This window comes from Chinchilla lanigera, unplaced genomic scaffold, assembly GCF_000276665.1.
Source record: "Chinchilla lanigera isolate Chin_1 unplaced genomic scaffold, ChiLan1.0 scaffold00173, whole genome shotgun sequence".
Taxonomy (NCBI): Eukaryota; Metazoa; Chordata; class Mammalia; order Rodentia; family Chinchillidae; genus Chinchilla; species Chinchilla lanigera.
The window spans coordinates 1,189,028-1,206,184 of record NW_004955574.1 but is presented as its reverse complement, the minus strand read 5'-3'; the positions used below and the strand labels follow the sequence as shown (position 1 = coordinate 1,206,184).

At 58.0% G+C, this 17,157-nt stretch overlaps 1 protein-coding gene and 1 long non-coding RNA gene across 8 annotated transcripts; both read right to left on the bottom strand.

The window, feature by feature from the left end:
- Nucleotides 1–6: 6 nt before the first annotated feature.
- Nucleotides 7–2,251, bottom strand: LOC106147523. The gene is made up of 3 exons (XR_001232448.1): nucleotides 1,676–2,251; nucleotides 1,471–1,520; nucleotides 7–936 (listed from the first exon to the last, which is right to left on the bottom strand). It is a non-coding gene; the product is annotated as an uncharacterized LOC106147523 (long non-coding RNA).
- A 659-nt stretch (nucleotides 2,252–2,910) lies between these two features.
- Ccdc9 (coiled-coil domain containing 9) lies at nucleotides 2,911–15,574 on the bottom strand (the record flags this gene model as incomplete). Of its 7 annotated transcripts, none has more annotated exon segments than XM_013509534.1 (12): nucleotides 2,911–3,031; nucleotides 3,101–3,185; nucleotides 3,520–3,658; nucleotides 3,775–3,821; nucleotides 5,614–5,795; nucleotides 6,549–6,722; nucleotides 6,801–6,884; nucleotides 9,382–9,480; nucleotides 10,953–11,057; nucleotides 11,208–11,276; nucleotides 13,004–13,392; nucleotides 15,460–15,574. In XM_013509534.1, coding segments are annotated over 10 exon segments (1,039 nt in total), but the record flags the coding sequence as incomplete, so codon positions are not given.
- Nucleotides 15,575–17,157: the final 1,583 nt, after the last annotated feature.

Below are 17,157 nucleotides of genomic sequence, written 5' to 3'. Positions count from 1 at the left end.
CCGGGGCCAGGCGGAGCCAGCGGGCCCGAGGGCCCTCGCTCAGTCCCGAGCCGCCGGGGCTCTCGCCGCCGCCGCCCACACAGCTCGTGCCCCGCATCGCCGCAGCCCACTCGGCCCCGCTGCGCGTCCTCCACAAGCCCCGCCCCCGCAGGGTGCCCGCCCCCCCGCGTTTGACCACGCCCCCTCCTGCCTCGAGCCAACCGCTATCCAACTAAGGCGTCCTAACCCGGCCCCCTCCGCCCCGCCCCTGAATGTAGCTCCGCCCTCCGGTTTTTCTCTCCCTGTCTAAAGTGGGTCAACTTTCCGGCCTCGGACCTCACCCAAGCACCTAGCTCCGCCTCCTTCCCACCCCCTTTCCAGGTCAACCTCGCCTCGTGCTTTAGCCCCACTCTGTCTCAGACCTAAGTGCCCTTTCTTCCAATCGGACTATCAGCTCCAGCCTCCGAACCTGGTCCTCTTTCCCTTCCAGCTTTCCCACTCCGTCTAGCCCTTGACTCCAGCACGGCTTTCGGACCACACCCCTAACGGGGGTCCTGCCCAATACCAGCACAGGGAGGCCCCATCCAGCCCTGCAGCGTAGGCCTAGCCACGCCCCTAACCCAACTCCACCCACCTAAATTCGGGCCCCTCCCGGGCAGCCTGACCCCGCCCCCTAGGGCACCTGCTTCCCCTCTACAGCGAGCCGAGGCTCAGGTGTCCTGAAGTCTGACCTCGAGCCGAGGGTCCAGCCCCTCCCTTCACCTTGACCACGCCCCTCCCCAGCAACTCCGCCACCTCCTACGTCTCCCTCTCCCTCGAGCCGTGGGGTCCCGAGTGGGCTCCTGGGTGGAGAACACAGCCTGGAGATCCAGAAATTTCCCCTTCTGCCGCCCCCTCCCCATCACAACGGGGCGCTTCAGTCCCCGCCCAGCCGCGGCTTCAGGAGCTTGGGGAGGCCTGCGAGGAGGGAGGGACGAGGAATCAGGGGCGGGAGAAGGAAAACCCTTCCGTCCCGCCTCTTCCGCCACACAAAAGCCCGCCAAGCACAGCGCCCAGCCCGCCCCGCCAGAAACACGGCCCAGAGGTTAGCGGAAGCACTGCGTTTAATAGAGACGGCCAGCCGGGTTAGCTCAAGTCCTGCGGAAGTCACCGGCCAAGGCCAGGCATAAAGTCCTGGGGCCGGGGCCTCGGCCCAGGGCTGCCCCGCCCCGTGGCCTCCAGGGTGGGCTAATCTGGAGGCGTCTCGCCGGCCCGTGTGGCACGGCGTCCCCCAGGTGTGGCGCCCGGAAGAGTCCTTACTGCGCTTAGCCTCGTGACCAGGCCTCGGCGCCCACCGACCCCGGTAACCCCGTGCAGGTGACCCGCTCCTGGCCCAGCGAGGCGGAAGCGGAGGAGCAGCGAGGCGAGGCCAAGGTTAGTGCGCGCGGCTGGCCGCGGTCAGCGGGCGGCCCCCGGGGGCGGGGCGGCCGCCACCACCTTGCAGAAACGCACCCTCTGGAAGTCGGTGATCTCCGCTGTCTCCTGGCCCTGGGGAGCCGCCTCTGCGGAGAGAAGGCGCAGTCAGACGAGGGGCACAGCCCGCCCGCCGCCCCCGTCACGCCCATCCCCTCCTCCCGTCGCCGGGCAGGTTCCTAGCCTGGGGCGTATTCCTGTGCCCCTCAGGGTACCCCCACAGCTGCACATACCCAGGCACAACCTGCAGAATCAGAGAAGCGCTCGTGTCGCCAGATCACAGCCACCAAGACAGCACTCGCCAAAGACAGCGCCCACTCGGCCCACCCGACCTTGCCAAGCCTGAGGCGGCGCCCTGCCCACCCCCGCACTCTAACCAGCCCTCCCTCAGCTCCGCCCGGGGGCTGGCTCCTACTCAAAAGCGAAAAAGAAGGGGTTCAGCCCCTTGCTCCTACTCTGTGGGGCTCCAGTTCTAATCCACGCCCCCAGCCCTAATGCTCAAAGAACCCAGGGCCAGTGCATCCCACTGAGCCACTCACTCCCTACCCCATTCTTTTCCTCTTCAGAGCGCAGTTCAGTCTTTAGTCCCTGCTTAGCCCGCAGGCCGGCGCCCTGTCCACCTTCCCTCAGCCCTGGGGTCCAGCCTTGCCCCTACCCCTCCAGTCACCTCCTCCCCTGCACCACCCACACAATCCCCCCCAGCATGCCCAGCGCTCTGCCCAGGCCACCCCTCGGTCCTGCGTCATCCCAGCTGCCCAAGCCCTCGGCCACAGTCCCGAGCAGGAGCCTGGCAGGCCAAGCACCTCCACCGCCCAGTACCCCCGACCTGGAGTTGCCTCAGACCCCTCCTCTTCCGCTTTCTGGGTTCCTGGGAGGCCGGGCCTACTCTCCAGGGAGGCGGGGGCTGGCTGGTCACCTCCTGGGGAAGGGGAGGCCCAGTCAAGCCCCTGCCCCTCCAAGTAGCTCCCCACCCCTGGAGAAAGCCCAGGGACAGAGGGGACTTAAGGACACACTTGGGGGACTGTCACTTGAGAATATGAATTCTTTATTCGGGGAAGGCTCTGAATGACCTGGGGCAGGCTCTGGGAGTGGGCATTCCAGGGATTCAGAGCACGACAGGGGACACCAACTGCCCTCCCCAGCCTCCAGGGCTGTGGGGCACAGGGTCCCCAGGACCCACCATACCCTCGTACATACACACAGGCAGCCAGCATCATGCATTCCCAAAAGGCCAGGCCTCACCGGGAGAGAGGGCGCCAGCTGGCTGGGCTGTCCCGGGAGAATTCAGCTCCATCTCCTCACCCCAGTCCGACACGGGCTGGTGGCCGCCAGGTGGCGAGAAGGGGCTGGAGGGCACTTCCTTGGCCGGCTCCCTGGGAGGGCTCCCAGCGGGCTCAGCCTCATGGCCTCGGTGCTCTTGGGCTGGCTCTTCCTCTGGCTCTTCCTCCTGTTCTGGGGCACCTTCTTCCTCTTCGATGTCCTCTTCCTCCTCCTCCTGCTCCTCGTCCTCGGTCACCTCCTCACTCACATCCTCCCATTCCTCGTCCTCCTCCCCCTCGTCCTCAGGAGGCCGGTGGGCAGGGGCCGGGGTCTCTGGAGGCTGGAGGTGCAAAGGCGGGTCAGCGGAGGGTACGGCCCTGGGCACCCTCACACTCTCCGCCCTGCCTACCTGCACTGGGGTCTCCTCCAGCTGTGAGGCCTCAGGGGCTGGGGACACTGCCTCCTCTTCCGTCTCCCAGCGGTCATCATGGTCACTGGAGGGCACAGAGGGTCGGGATGAGGGTTGGCTGGGAGTGGACAAGAGCAAGCTCTTCCTACCTCCTGATGCCCCAAGCATGCTGCACACAGGGGGACCGGACGTGAGTCCCCACGTCAGAGGACAAGACAGATAGAAGGCCCAGGCGGCAGAAGTAGAGATGGAGGCCAGGGGAGAAGGGAACAGGTTACGCCAAGATCTAGACCGGAACCCAAGTACCCAAGAGACACAGCCAAGGCAGACAGCTGCACCCGCACCCCAGAGACAGACAGAAGGACCCAGGACAGAGCCATACTGCCCCATGAGCAACAGCAAGGGGGAGGGCGCCCCACCTGTAGGCCCGGGGGGCTGCCTTGGGCTGGGGTCGGCTGCTCTTTCTTCGCCGACGGCTGCTGACCTCAGCTTTGTGCTTTGACAGGAATTCCCCAAAAGTGGGAGGTTTGGGGGGCCGCGCCCAGGCCCTGTCATCTCCTGGCAACAGAAGCCAGGAGTTGAGGGAAGAGGATGTCACACAATCTTCCTCCCCAGACCAGCACCCAGCCTGGGCTGCTGCTGTGCCCCAGTATGAGTGTAAGGCCACCACTCACCATAGTGATGGGATGGTTCCTGGACAGGGGCTGGGCCATCCTTGAACCTGAGAAGTGGGTGCACAGGTGGGCAGGGATGAGGGGGATGAGGGAGCGAGGGAGGGAACAGGGGAGGCCAGAACCAGAGATCAGATCCGAGGACAGCCAGCCCACCAGAGGGGTCACTAGCTATGACAGGACCAGCTGATGGGTGAGCAGCAAATTTAACATTGTAAGGGTAAACAGAAAGAAAAAGTAGAATTTGGCCCTCAAACTGCAAGTTGGGGTAAGTCACCCCAGACCCTGATAAAGGACATCCCTCGCAGCCTGGCTGCCCTCCCTTTCGGCCTCCTCCCGTCACACCCAGCTCCTGCCTCAGGGCCTCTGCACTGCAGCTCCAGAACATTCTCCAGACCTCCCGGTAGCTGCTTCTTTACATCCCTCAGGCTGCACTGAAGGCGTCCATTCTGGAACCCTGCACAAAATCCCTGCATCATTTAAGTCCAAGCTGGTAACGCCCAGGCCCGTCGCCTTCCTCTGCTCTATGACCTGAAATCCGAGCTACTCATTGCTCATCTTGCCCAGTAGACCCCGAGGTCCACAGGGGCAGGATCATTTCGTTCACGGCTGTACCCCACCGCCTGGAACCCTCCCTGAAGTGAATGAGCCTCAATAACTGTCACTGATGGAAGGAAACGCACCAGCGTGTTACACACGCCGCAGACTGCTTTTGAGACGCAACAGTTTCCTAGTTCTTAACACTAAAAACAACAGCCCGGCCTTAGAAGACCTTATCCTGTACCTACGTAAGACAGAATTCTCACAGCTGCGCTCATGATCCAAACAAAACGCTCCAGGCCACCAGACACACAGACAGAAGTCTTTTCTTTTACCAGAGCCAACAGGAAAAGGGCTACAGATGCCAGGCATGCTGCTGCAGGTCTGTGATCCCAGCACTGGAGGCCACGGCAGGAGCACTGCCATGAGTTGAGGCCAGCCTGGGCTACATAGCAAGACTCCCAAAAGGGCAATAGCTGTATGAAAACTTCGACACAGCAAAGGATGAGAAGGGGTAGCACCTAAAGCTGCCATTCACTGGCTCTTCCAGAACCTTCTACATGGCTATTGAAGTTGGTCCACACCACAACAAAACAATGATGCCCTTTAAGTTTGCATGTTTCCTGGGACTCAAAAAGGGACAGTCAAGGTTGAAGATGACAGTGACACAAGGTAAGATGTGGCAAGGCCTGGAGAGAAGCTCAGGGATCTGGGTTGGAGTGGGCAAGTCAGAGGGATACACAGGGAGGCTGCAAAGGCCCCATCACTGCTGGTGACCTGTTCATAGCCTTGCGGTCATGGGGCCATCCTGAAACAGGAGGAATCACAGCCCACTTCCCGCCCAGCTGAGGAACAGCTGGAATCTGCTCGCCCACTGTGCATCTGATGGCACCAGGACAGGGTCTCCCTGAGCAGCTGCCCCCTGGCCTGGACCTGCGATGCACACAGACCTAGGGTGAAAGCATCACTGCAGTGTTGAGCGGCGAGGACCAAGCTCTGCAGCCCGGCAGCGTGCAGCAGAGGGGCTGACCAAGGCAGCCTGCAGGGATGGGCAGCTGCGGGTTACGCCACCTCCCACACCTGTAACCCTGTTACTAGGCCAAAGAGCAGGGCACCTGAGCTCTCTCTGCATCAAGGGGCCAAGCTGGTGCAACCACAGCTCAGTGTCCAGCCCGGCAGACCAGGCTTGTGGCACGGGAACCCTCTCCCAGGGCTCCGGGCCCCACACACAAGCAGCCCTCACCGACACCCAGCGGGGAGGAGAGGCAGGCGCAGGCCAGAGACAGGGCCGGGGGGACTCACATGCCCTCGGTCTTCTCCGCATCCCACTCCCGTCGCCACTGGCCAGTGGGCTTGCGGTGTCGCTGCAGCCGCTCCTGGTCGATCTTCTCCCTCTCCTGCTTCCAGCGCAGGTACTCCGACCGCTCCCGGCCCGTCATGGATATCGTCATGTCACCAGCACCGCCCGGGCTGGCACGGCGACCCTGCGCCAGCCACACAGTTAGGGTCCTGTTCCCTGCATGGCAGCCCTGCCCCCGAAATGCAGAGGGGGCCACTGGCTCAAGGTCACACTGGGAGGTGGTGACAAGCAGCTGGGTTCAGAGAGCCCCTCTCTTCAGCTGCATCCCCTAGCTCATCATCCTAGGCTCTCCTGGTGACACTTGGGTCACCTGACCACTTACTAGATTTTCACCCACCTGGCTCCCACAAGAAACTGTCAGGGAAGGGTTGGCCTACCAACTCTTATTCCCAGCACCTAGAACAGTGCCTGGGTCCTGGTGGTGTGACCCAGGTGTGGTGGTGCACCCCTATAAGCCCAGCACTCAGGAGGCTGACGCAGGAGGATCATTGTGAGACCAGCCTGGGCTACAAAGTGAGTTCAAGGCCAGCCTGAATTGCATAGCGACTGTCTCAAAAAGACCAAAATAAATAAATAAAACAAACCCAGGTTTGTTGACACATGTCTGTAATCCTAACTACTTGGGAGGGTGAGGCAGGAAGATTCTAAATTCAAGCCCATCCAGAGTAATTTAGCAACTTTGTAAGACCTTGTCTCAAAGCGCAAAGGGTAGCTCAGTGCAAAGGTCCTGGGTTTAATACCAAATACCACAGTAATAATGAGAACACTGATCCCCACACAAAATGCCAGAACTGGTCTGTCCTAGTCCCCAGTGAGCCTGGCGGTCTGCCCTCAGTCCACAAGAAGACCAAGTAGAGACCCAGCTGCCAGCACACACCTGCCGCTCGTGCTCGAGGCCACAGCGCACCCGCTCGAAGTCGGTGCCCCCCCAGTTGCGCCCGTGCCGGCGGCTGCCCTCCCGGCGGTCCCGCTCAGGCTCCTCCAAGGGCCCACTGCGTCGCCGGGGGTCATCCAGGAAGTTTCGCACGGGATTAGGCTCTAACACCCCTTCCTGTGGGCACAGGGCAGGGTTAGCAGGGCCCCCAGGCCTGGAAGGCTGTACCCTCCGCACGCCGCCTGGGGTACTGACCCGCTGGTTGCGCTCATACTCCGCAATCTTCTCCATCTCTTCGTTCATCTTCTCAATGTTCTGTCTACGCCGTTCCTCCCACTCCTGGGGGGACAAAAGCACAACCCCCAATGCTGGGAAGAAACGTTCTACCGGCCGTGTAGAAAACATTAACAGAGAAGGAAAACATGCAAACAAAACTTTGTAAATGGGGAGGGGTTTAAGGGAGGGTAAGGGGATGGGAAAAAATAGTCACATCATGTGCAGGTACAAATTCTCTGTGATGAATGTGATCGTTATAAATACCTAGAATGTATCAATAAAATCTAATTTTAAAAAAGAATAAACAGACACAAAAGGAAAGATACTAGAAAGGGCTTGAAAGTGAAAAAAGGGCAAGGGATATAGCTCAGTGGCATAAGCACCTGCCTGGCAAGCGCAAGGTCCTGAGTTCAAGTCCCGGTACCAAAAAAAAAGTGAAAAAAAACAAAAGTGACACAGGAGGTAGAACCATTCTCAAACAAGCAGGTGGCAGGTGGCAGGCACCTGGCTGGCACTGGACACTGTTCTGCGTCCCCAGTACAACATTACCGAGGAGCACCGAGCCCTGTGCCCCGACCATGACAACAGTAGTAGACACTTTCCTCCAGAGTCGGGGGCTGGGGATACAGCTCAGTGGCATAAGCACCTGCCTGGCAAGCAACGGTCCTGAGTTTGATTCCCAGTACAAAAAAAAAAAACAGTCGGGAATGCTGGAGTGTCTTACGGAGGGGCCCAGCCTCCAGTAAGAAGGGCACTGCAGATCACCTGGCACTGCACATCCAAGGCACTGCACATCACCTGGGCATCCTGACAGACACATGGGCACAGCTCATGGCTAGAGGACTGAGCACACCCCCGAGTCTGAGAACTTGAGTCTGACCCCCCACGCTCTTACACCTTTCCCCTTGCTGATTTTGCTGTCTTCCTTCACTGTGATAAAGCTGAACCCTAGCCGGGCGTGGTGGCACACGCCTGTAATCCCAGCACTCGGGAGACTGAGGCAGGAGGGGCCTTGTGAGTTCGAGACCAGCCTGGGGTACATAGTGAGCTCGAGGCCAGCCTGAACTGCATAGTGAGACCCTATCCCAAAAAGACAAAAAAAAAAAAAGCTGAACCCTGAGTCTGAGCCTTTCCAGCAAATCACTATAGCTGGAAGAGACCTGGTTGCCACTTACAATGATGGTGATAACTGTAGTAACTTGGCAGGTAGCTAGTACCCCACAACCTGTTCTTCCCTCTCCATGGTAATAAAATTTTAGATCAGCACATAGCTGGAAAGGACATTTTCACTCCCCAGCGTCCTGTGTGGGTGGGCGTGGCCAGGTATCTCAGTACTCACTGACAGGACAAGGATATGAAGCCAAACACGGACTGCTTTCCTGTCCTGTGAACTGGCCCTCAACTGTGCTGGCGGCCCACCTTTACAAAGCAGTAAGGGAACTGAGAGAGCATCAGGCAACCCAGGCCTCAGGGTGGCGTCACGGGGCAAGGCCGCCTACCCACACCACCCACCTCACTGTGGCTCAGCGGGTAAGAGCGATAAATTTTCTCTTTGTAGGCCACGCACTCCGGGGCCTTTTGGTCAGAGCACGCCATTTGCTGTGTGCCCGCTGTGTACAGAATCCTCGCAATGATGTGCAAGTAATCAGCACGGGCGGTGAGATGCCCGAGCACAGCTAATTACAGAACCAACCTGGACCCAAGGCACCGCGGGCCGTGGGCAACTCAGCTAGACAGCCTCTGCCAGCTGACCTGCGGGCCAGAGACGGAGAGCAGTTACAGCAAGCCCGCTGCTCCCCGCAGACCTGGATACTGAGACAGCAGTGACACACAGGGAACCAGTACAGAGCCCCAACCCAGAGCGCACCAGACAGACAGAGCCAGCAGCAGCGAGACGGGGAGAGAGGACAAGCACAGCAGCATGGTCAGAGTGTGAGAAAGAAGCAAGCAGAAGAAGAGGAAAAAAAGGACACAGACACACCCCACCAGCCAGGAGGGGGAAGGCGGAAGTCTGCAGACAGGACCCCAGATGGAGGCCAGTGAACGGCCCACTGGAGCGCACGAAAGAAAGGAACCAGGAAGCTGGACCTTCCACCAGAGCCGTGTGCCCGCCTGGCTCCTACCTTGGATTTTCTGTCGGAGGCTGAGCTGTCACCGGCTCCTGAGAGATGAGGGGACCCTCGGCCCCGGCCCCTCCGGCCCCGGCCCCCAGCTCCTGCTCGAGGCTGCTCCCCAGGACTGTCCTCCCAACTTCGAGGTACCCGGCCCACACCTGCCCGGCCTCCCTGCTGCGGGACAGTCCGACCCCCTCTGCTAGCCCCTGGGGGCCGAGGGGTCCCAGGAGACCTCCGGGAAGGTCCCACGTTCTTCTCCTGGAAGTGGGAGCAGGGAGAAAGACAGTGACTAGGCAGGAAGCCTGGGACACCCAGGCCCCCAGAAGGCGGCAGCCAAGACCGAGGCCATAGGTCTGGGGTGGCCAGAAGGCTCCTAGGTCCCAGGCCTCAAGCCCTCCCCTTCATCCCCTCTTAGGAGTCCTGCACCCCAGTGATGAACTCAGCACCTCAACCACCATGTTCTCCTTCTCCACCATGCGGCCCTTCCGGGGTGCTGTCACCGCTACCCCTTCCAGTTCGGCTTTTTTACGGTCCTCCTCGATCTCCTAGGAGCAAACAACAGGTGCAGGGGTGTCAGGGACCTGTGCACCAGCTGGACCCGCACAGCCCTCTGAATTCCTCCTCAGTCTGGCTCCAGTGCTGGCTTCTCTCCAAAAGTCTACAGAAGAAGCCGCTGATTTCAGTGTCATCCGTGAAACCCCATCACGTTGTTCCTGCTTAGAACCCTCCCTACGTCCACCTCTGAGGATGGGATAGGGGCTTCCCCACAGCCCCTGCAGGAGAGCACCTCGTCTCCTCGCCTCCCCGACACACATCTCCACCTCTTCCCCTCTCACCCACCTTCCTGCTGGTCTCAAAACACTCAGGGCTCAGATCCGCCTCAGGGCCTTTGCACCAGCTGTTCCCTCAGCCCGGAACCCTCTGGGTCCCTTCACCAGCAACTCCTCAGGTTTCTGTTCCCTGAGCCCCTGCAGCACCCAGCTCTCCCATCGCCCTCTGTTCTCCTCACACACTCACTAGAGAACAGGACTATCCGCCTGCGTGTTCACTGATGTGAAGCCTCAACCCTCGAACACTGCCTAGCACACAAAAAGCCTTTTTGTTTTTTTAAACAACAAATGAACGCATGAGGGATGAACAGATGAAACCCACTCCTTCCAGGCCCATCCCTGAGGAAGCCCCACCACCTGCTTGCAGGCCTGGTCCCGGCTCCTTCCTCTGTTCACGCCCTACTGCTCTCTGTCACCGAGACCCTCTCAGCAGCCCAGCCCTGCACCAGGACCTCCTCCTCCCCTAGCTCCCTGCGACACTTCCTTCTTGGTCTCTGGACTGCAGTATCGCCTCCTCCCATCCGCTAGCACACAGAGGCCAGAGAGGTCTCCCTAAAAAGCTATCTGGCCTGGTCCCACTCCTCCTCACAGCCCTCCATGGCTCCCCAGTTCCCTTAGGAAAGACTCCAAACTCTCCGCCCAGTGGCATTTAGGGCCTGCCTGGTCTGGTCCCTGCCGCCCCAAACTGAAGCTCCAAGCCCTCACCTACATGCAGATATTTGTCCAACCTGTTCCCTCTGCTGAAGCACAACCCCTCTCCTTTTCAACGGGATGCTGTCTGCTCAGGCCTGAGTCCCCTCCTCCAGGAAGCCCTCTCTAACACCCCTGAGCTAGGTCTGCCCACCCCCTTCACAGTTCCCTGCGTTCCCCCAAACTATCCCTGTCCAGGCTGGGCTGTGGAACAGTCCCCTAATGAGACTGGGAGCCTGGAAGGCCAGGCCTACAGCTGTCTCAGTCATGGCTGTGTCCCCAGTACCACTCAACACAGGGCTTGCTACAGTGAAAAGCTCTGTATGTGTGATAAATGGCTGAATGATGGGATGAAGGAAGGAATGCAGGCCAAGGCCTCTGACTTTTATCCTAAGAGTGATGGGGAGCCATGAAAAAATTGTAAAGAAGGGAGAGGTGAGAAAAACTCACTGCGGGGAGGAGAGGGGATGGGGTCTCCCTGGGCAGGGCTAGGGCACCTGGTAGCGCCGGATGAGGGCCTCGTTCTTCCTCCGGAGAGCCTCGATCCTCTTGTCCAGCTCAGCATCTTTCTCCTCCTTTGATTTCAAATCCAGTGTGGCTGCCTGAAATGAGGACGCAGTCGAAGGATGGAAAGAAAAACCTCCACCCATCCCAGAGCCATCAGCCTAGGCTCCCGGGGTCTGCCCTGTGGACCCCATCCTCCCAAGCCCCTTCCCCAAACTCAGATTCCAAGCACCCACTTTTGGTCTCACCATTTCTCTGGCTGTGGCCAGGGTCTCAGCAACCTCCCTGACACAATCTGGATGCAGGACTGGGGGCTCCTGCAGACGGAGGGAACAGCAGAAATAAGGGCAAAAGGACCTGTAGTCTACTTCATCTCCTCAAAACATGGAGAGCTCTTGACAAAGATGCACCAAAAACCACCTGCACCCCAAGAGAATTTTAGCCCTCACCCCCATCGCTCTTCAAGTGCTAGCCCCACGCACCTCTTTCCTGTAAAAATACAGACTCTGCCCCCTTGGTTTCTGGACTCCAGCCTTTTAGTGAGACACACCTAGGGCATGTTCCAGCCCACACCACTGGCCACTCTTAAGGAAATAACCAACGATCTCCTACCAAACCAAGATTCTAGCCTAGCCTCCACAGCCTGTGATGGGAATTCGAGCCCAGACCCGCATCTCCAGAGCTGCACCTGTATCTCCTCCTCTCAACCTGCACCTCCCCTGTGCCCATTCTGCTGCCATTCACACCCCAGTGAACGGGGCTGGGGATTTAGCTCGGCCACACACCGCCTGCCTGGAAAGCGCAAGGTCGTGAGTTCGATTCCTGGTACCGGAACAACAAAACAAAACAAAAAAACCCAGCAACCCCCAGTGAACATTTCAGCTCCACCAGGCAAACTTCTGAAGCGTTCCCTAACCCACAGTCCACAAAAGCTCCAGCTCAAACTCGCAAAGAACATAAACCCACAGCTCCCTTGAGCATGCCCTAGACGGGCCCCTGCATCCTGAGAAAGGTACAGTCGTCTCATACTACGCCCAAAACGACTGGGCAAGCTTCCTAAACTGGGGTTGACCTCGCAGCTAAACCACCACTGCAGCGCGGACAAAACTTCATCGGCCAGCCCTCAGCTTTCCAGCTCCCCGCAGGCTGAGATCGCCACGGCCCTGCCCCTGACATGCAGAGGTCGCTCCAGCCCATTTCCTGGCTAGGACAGAACTTTCTGACCCCGCCTTTCCCGTCAGACTCACGCCTAACTCGTCTGACCTGGTTTCCAACTTCCCAGACACCCCTCCGGCCGCGCCCCAGCCCCTCGCTCCCCGGCGCAGCCTGAGCCACTATCCTATCGTTATTCCAGCCCCGCCCCCGGCTTCCCCAAACCAGCGGTTTGGCCCCGCCCCAACCAGGCAAGCCAACCTCTGGCCACACCCCCAGGCACGCGCCTCCGCCCGGTGCGTCCCATCTGGCCCCGCCCCCAGCCGACCCACCTGAGGCCCTGGCTCCACCCCCGGCTGGCCCGCCAATGGCCGGGCGGCAAAACTTTCCGGCTCCACCCCCATTGCGGTCCCCGCCGCGGACCTGGCCCCGCCTCCCGCCTCATTGAGGCCCCGCCCCGGCCCGTCCGCCTTTGGGCCCGCCCCTAATTTGCCAAAAACGGTTCGGGACCCACTTCCAGTCAGGAAAAACTTTCTGGCCCCGCCCCCGCAGGGCGCAGCCAGCGTCCAGGCCCCGCCCCGGCCCGCCGAGTCCCAGCAAGGCCCCGCCCCCAGCAGGGCACAACTTCCCGGTCTCGCCTTCAGCCGCCCGCCGGCCCCGAAGGCCCGCCCGCAGCCGGGCCCGCCCCGGGCCGCCCACACACTCGCGTCCCGCCCCGCCAGCGCCTCTCCAGCTTCCCATGTGGGCGTCCCGATCCCGCCCCCCGCAGAGTCTTCTGACCCCGCCCCCGCCGGCTGCTCGCCACCCCGCCCGCGCGTGCTCCCGCTCCCCTCACGTGGGGCTCCAGGGCCCGCCCTCTCCGGGCGCGCTCCCGGCCCCCTCCCCCAGTCACCTGTCCCGGAGACCCCGCGGCGTCGGCGACTCCGGCTCCGTCGGCCTCCGAGTCCGCAGCTCCCGGGCCGCGTGCGTCACTTCCCACCCGCACCACGTGAGGAGGGGAAATATAGAAGGTCACTTCCGGTCCCTACGGCTCGTTTCCGGGAGCCTTAAAGGGGCCGCGCCATCACCCTCGGGCGGAAGCCGGAGCTAGTCGAGCTGGTCCCCAGGGATGTTAGGGACGCTCTTTCCTTCTGCCTGGATTCTGTCCTTCGCGGGCAGAGAGACGTCATTCTCTTTCTGTGGCCTCTCCTTCTTTGTTCAGGCTGTTGTGCCTCCAGCCACTCAAAAGTGGGTGCCACACACTGGGCACTGAAGCCTAGAAACTTAACCTGACTGCTCCTCCTGCCAGGGAAACAGAGTTTAGAAGTAGAAACAGTAGCGTTTAGAAGCCTACAGATTGCAGCCGATCCAGTGCTTCGTTTAGTTCTCTGAGTCTAAACAGAGTGTCAGGCTCTGTGCCTGACAGATGTCCGGGGAAGTCAGAGTGGTGAGCTAGGGAGGCCCTATCCCTGCCCTCGAGAACGCAGACACGAAATGCAGCCCTAGAAGGGAAGGGCTGGAGTCCAGGCAGAGGACGCTGCCTGTGCAAAGGCCCTGTGGTGAGTGTCCCTAGTGCGTTGCAGGGGCCAGAAAGCACCAGCCAGGTGGCAGCTGCACGGTGGCCACAATTTCCAGGGACTGACCGGCACCCAGACACACAGGTGGCCACCAGCAGTGATAGGCAGCCTGGAACTGCTCCCAGAAGGTGCTGACGTTCCCTGTGCTGCCCGTAGTTTCATTTTATGATTTAAAACATGGACAGTGGAAGGACCTAATAACCCATTGCCCTTTGTATGGCCATTGTTCCCGGCTTTTCAGAGACTGCCTACACATACAAGTTAGTTCTCTTGGAATTGCGTGACACTGGACACCTGCCCAGGTCACACGGCACTATTTATTCACCTGCCACCTCCTCACGGAGGCCCCTGGGGAACCACTCTGAAAACAGCACAAAACCCCCGCAAGGGTCGGCCACGAACTTAGCATTTGCAAGGCCTTCAGGGTGAGCAGTACCAAACGTGCGCGCGCACGCGCGCGCGTGCACACACACACACACACACAGTTGTTGAATGATGTGGGGTCTAATGACACACAGCTATAATCTCAGTATTGTGGGAGGCTGAGGCAGGAGGATCAAAAATTCACGAACCCATGTCTCACAAACATAAAGGGCTGGGGATGTAGCTCAGTAGGAAAGCCCTGGGCTCAGTCCCCAGTACTAAAAAGAACTTGTTGAATGAATGCGTGTTGTGTTTTGCTTGGATGGGGAAGTTGGTGGGGATTGAACACAAGTGCTCTACCACTGAATTCCATTTCTGGGCCTTTTCATGCTTTTATTTTCTTTTTTGTGTTTTGGGGTTTTTTTGTTCCGGCAATCAAATCCAGGATCTTGCGCTTGCCAGGCAAGTGCTGTGCCACTGAGCTATATCCCTGGCCCAAGCTTTTATTTTGAAACAGGATCTTATTAAATTGCCCTGCTGACCTCGAATTTGAGGTCTTCCTGCCTCAGCCTCCTGAGTAGCTGAGATTACAGATGTGTGCCAAAGCGCCCAGCCATGAATATGACTTTATTACTATTTTCTTACCGTTGTATGGAACAAAATGTATATTCAGTTGCCATTCTGTATCTGTGGGTTCCACATCAATGGATGCAACCAATTGGTTTATTTCTGTTTTTGTTTTCTTTCCTGGTACTTGTGGTTGAACCCAGGGCACACTGAGCTACACTCCCAGCTCTTTTTTATTATTATTTTTAGTTTTGAAACAGGATCTGGCTAAGTCACTAAATCACCTTGCCTGAACTCAAACCGCCATCCTCCTGCCTCAGCCTCCCAGAGTTCTGGGGTTACAGGCCTGCACAACCATATCTGGCCAATAAATAATGTTTAAAATTAAAAAAAAAAAAGAGCCAGGCGTGGCCCTGCACACCTGTAATCCCAGCACTCAGGAAGCTGAGGCAGGAGGATCCCAAGTTCAAGAACTGCATGGGCCACTGAGCAAATTGTTGAAGACCAGCCTACGACATCGAGAGACTCTGTCTGGGAAAAAAAAGTTCAAAAAGTAATCATAAAAATACTTTGTGTGCCGGGCGTGGTGGCACACGCCTGTAATCCCAGCACTCGGGAGGCTGAGGCAGGGGGATCACTGCGAGTTCAAGGCCAGCCTGGGCTGCAGAGTGAGCTCAAGGCCAGCCTGAACTGCATATCGAGACCCTGTCTCAAAAAGATAAAACAAAAACAAAATTGCTTTGTGTTTAAACGTGCAGTGGGGTTAAATTCTGTGGCGAGTACGTAGCTGCTAACAGGCTAAGGGAACTCCGGAAGTGCCCGTAGGCAGTTTGACAGCCCGTGGGCGATGTTTCCCACTCACCACCAGGGGGCGGGGCGGCGTCCACTGAGTTTGAGAAGCCGGCGGACATTCGTTCAACAAAGCGCTTTGGGCAACCATGAAAACCGACTCTCAGAGGCCCTCCTGGTTATGGGACCTGTAAAATGAGAATTATTCTCTGGCTGCTGCCATGGAGCTCACTTTCTCCAGGATCAGCAGACGCTAAATAATTAAATGGGAGCCGGAATCCCTGCTCTCGAAAGCTGAGGCAGGAGGATCACTCTGAGTTCGAGCCCAGCCTGGGCTTGGTAGTAAGTCCAACTTCGGGGGCGGGGGGCGGGAGAGGCAGGGAGGCAAACCCAGGGGCCTGCCTGGAAGAGGAGGCACAGGGTGCACTGCTTGCAAGCCTCCCCTAATGAGGACTGAATGACTAATTTTATGATTGCTTCTTTTTTTAGTACCAGGAATCGAACTCAGGACCTTGCTCTTGCCAGACGCTGTGCCACTGAGCTACAGCCTTCTCTGGTTTTTACTGTAGTATCACCAGCCCTTCAAGAGGGTCTGTACTTCGGGGGCAGATGCCTGTACATAATCCCAGTACTCTGGAGGCTGAGGCAGGAGCATCACAATTCAAGCCCAGCCTGGGAGACTTAGTGACTTAGCAAGACCCTATCTCAACATTTTTTTTTATTTTAAAATTGGATGTAACTCAGTCCAAAGGCCCTGGGTTCAATTCCTACTACCAAAAGGGGAGTGCTGAGGGGTGTAGCTCAGTTCTCCAACTCCCTGGTTCAACCCTTAATGCCACCCAAAAGCACAAAACAAAAAAACACTCCCCCAAACACTTTTGCCTCACTTTATTACATGCATTGTCTCATCAGCTCACCCTAAAAGCCCCCCAAACAACCATGTTTCTGATCCCCATTTGTTTACTATGGTACTGTGGATTGAACCCAGGGCCTTCACGCTGAGCTATACGCCCGCCCTGTTTTGTTGTTTTTTGAGACAGGGTCTTACTATGTCACTAAAGTGTCCAGGCTAGGATTGAACACCATCATTCAGCCTGTTTCGCAGAGTGCTAGGATTATTTATTTATTTTTACTTAAAATTTTTGTTTTGTTTTGTTGTTGGTTTTTGAGACTGAGTCACACTATGCAGTTCAGGCTGGCCTTGAAATGGTGATGATCCCCTGCCTGAGCCTCCCAAGTGCTTGGATTACAAGTGTGTGCCGCCATACCTGGCCCTAAAGTTTTTTCAATTTTATTTATTTACCGTACTTACTTTTGTAGTGCTGGGGGTGGAACACGGGACCTCATGTACGTTGGGTAAGAGAGCTTTATCACGGAGCTACACCCCACCCTCTCTTCTCCCATTTAACATGATTTGTTTTGTTTTATTTTGTTTGTTTGGTTTGGTTTTTTTTTTTTTTTGTCTTTTTGAGACAGCGTCTCACTATGCGGTTCAGGCTGGCCTTGAGTTCACTTTGTAGCCTAGGCCGGCCTCGAACTCGCAACGATCCTCCTGTGGTATCACCAGCCCTTCATAGGGTCTGTACTTCAGGGGCAGATGCCTGTATGTAATCCCAGTACTCTGGAGGCTCAGCCTCCCAAGTGCTGGGATTACAGGCCTGTGCCACCATGCCCAACTATTTATGTTTTTGAAACAGGGTCTCATTATGAACTCTGGCTGGCCTCAAACCCGCGGTGGTCCTCCTGCCTCAGCCTCCCAAGGGCTGGGATT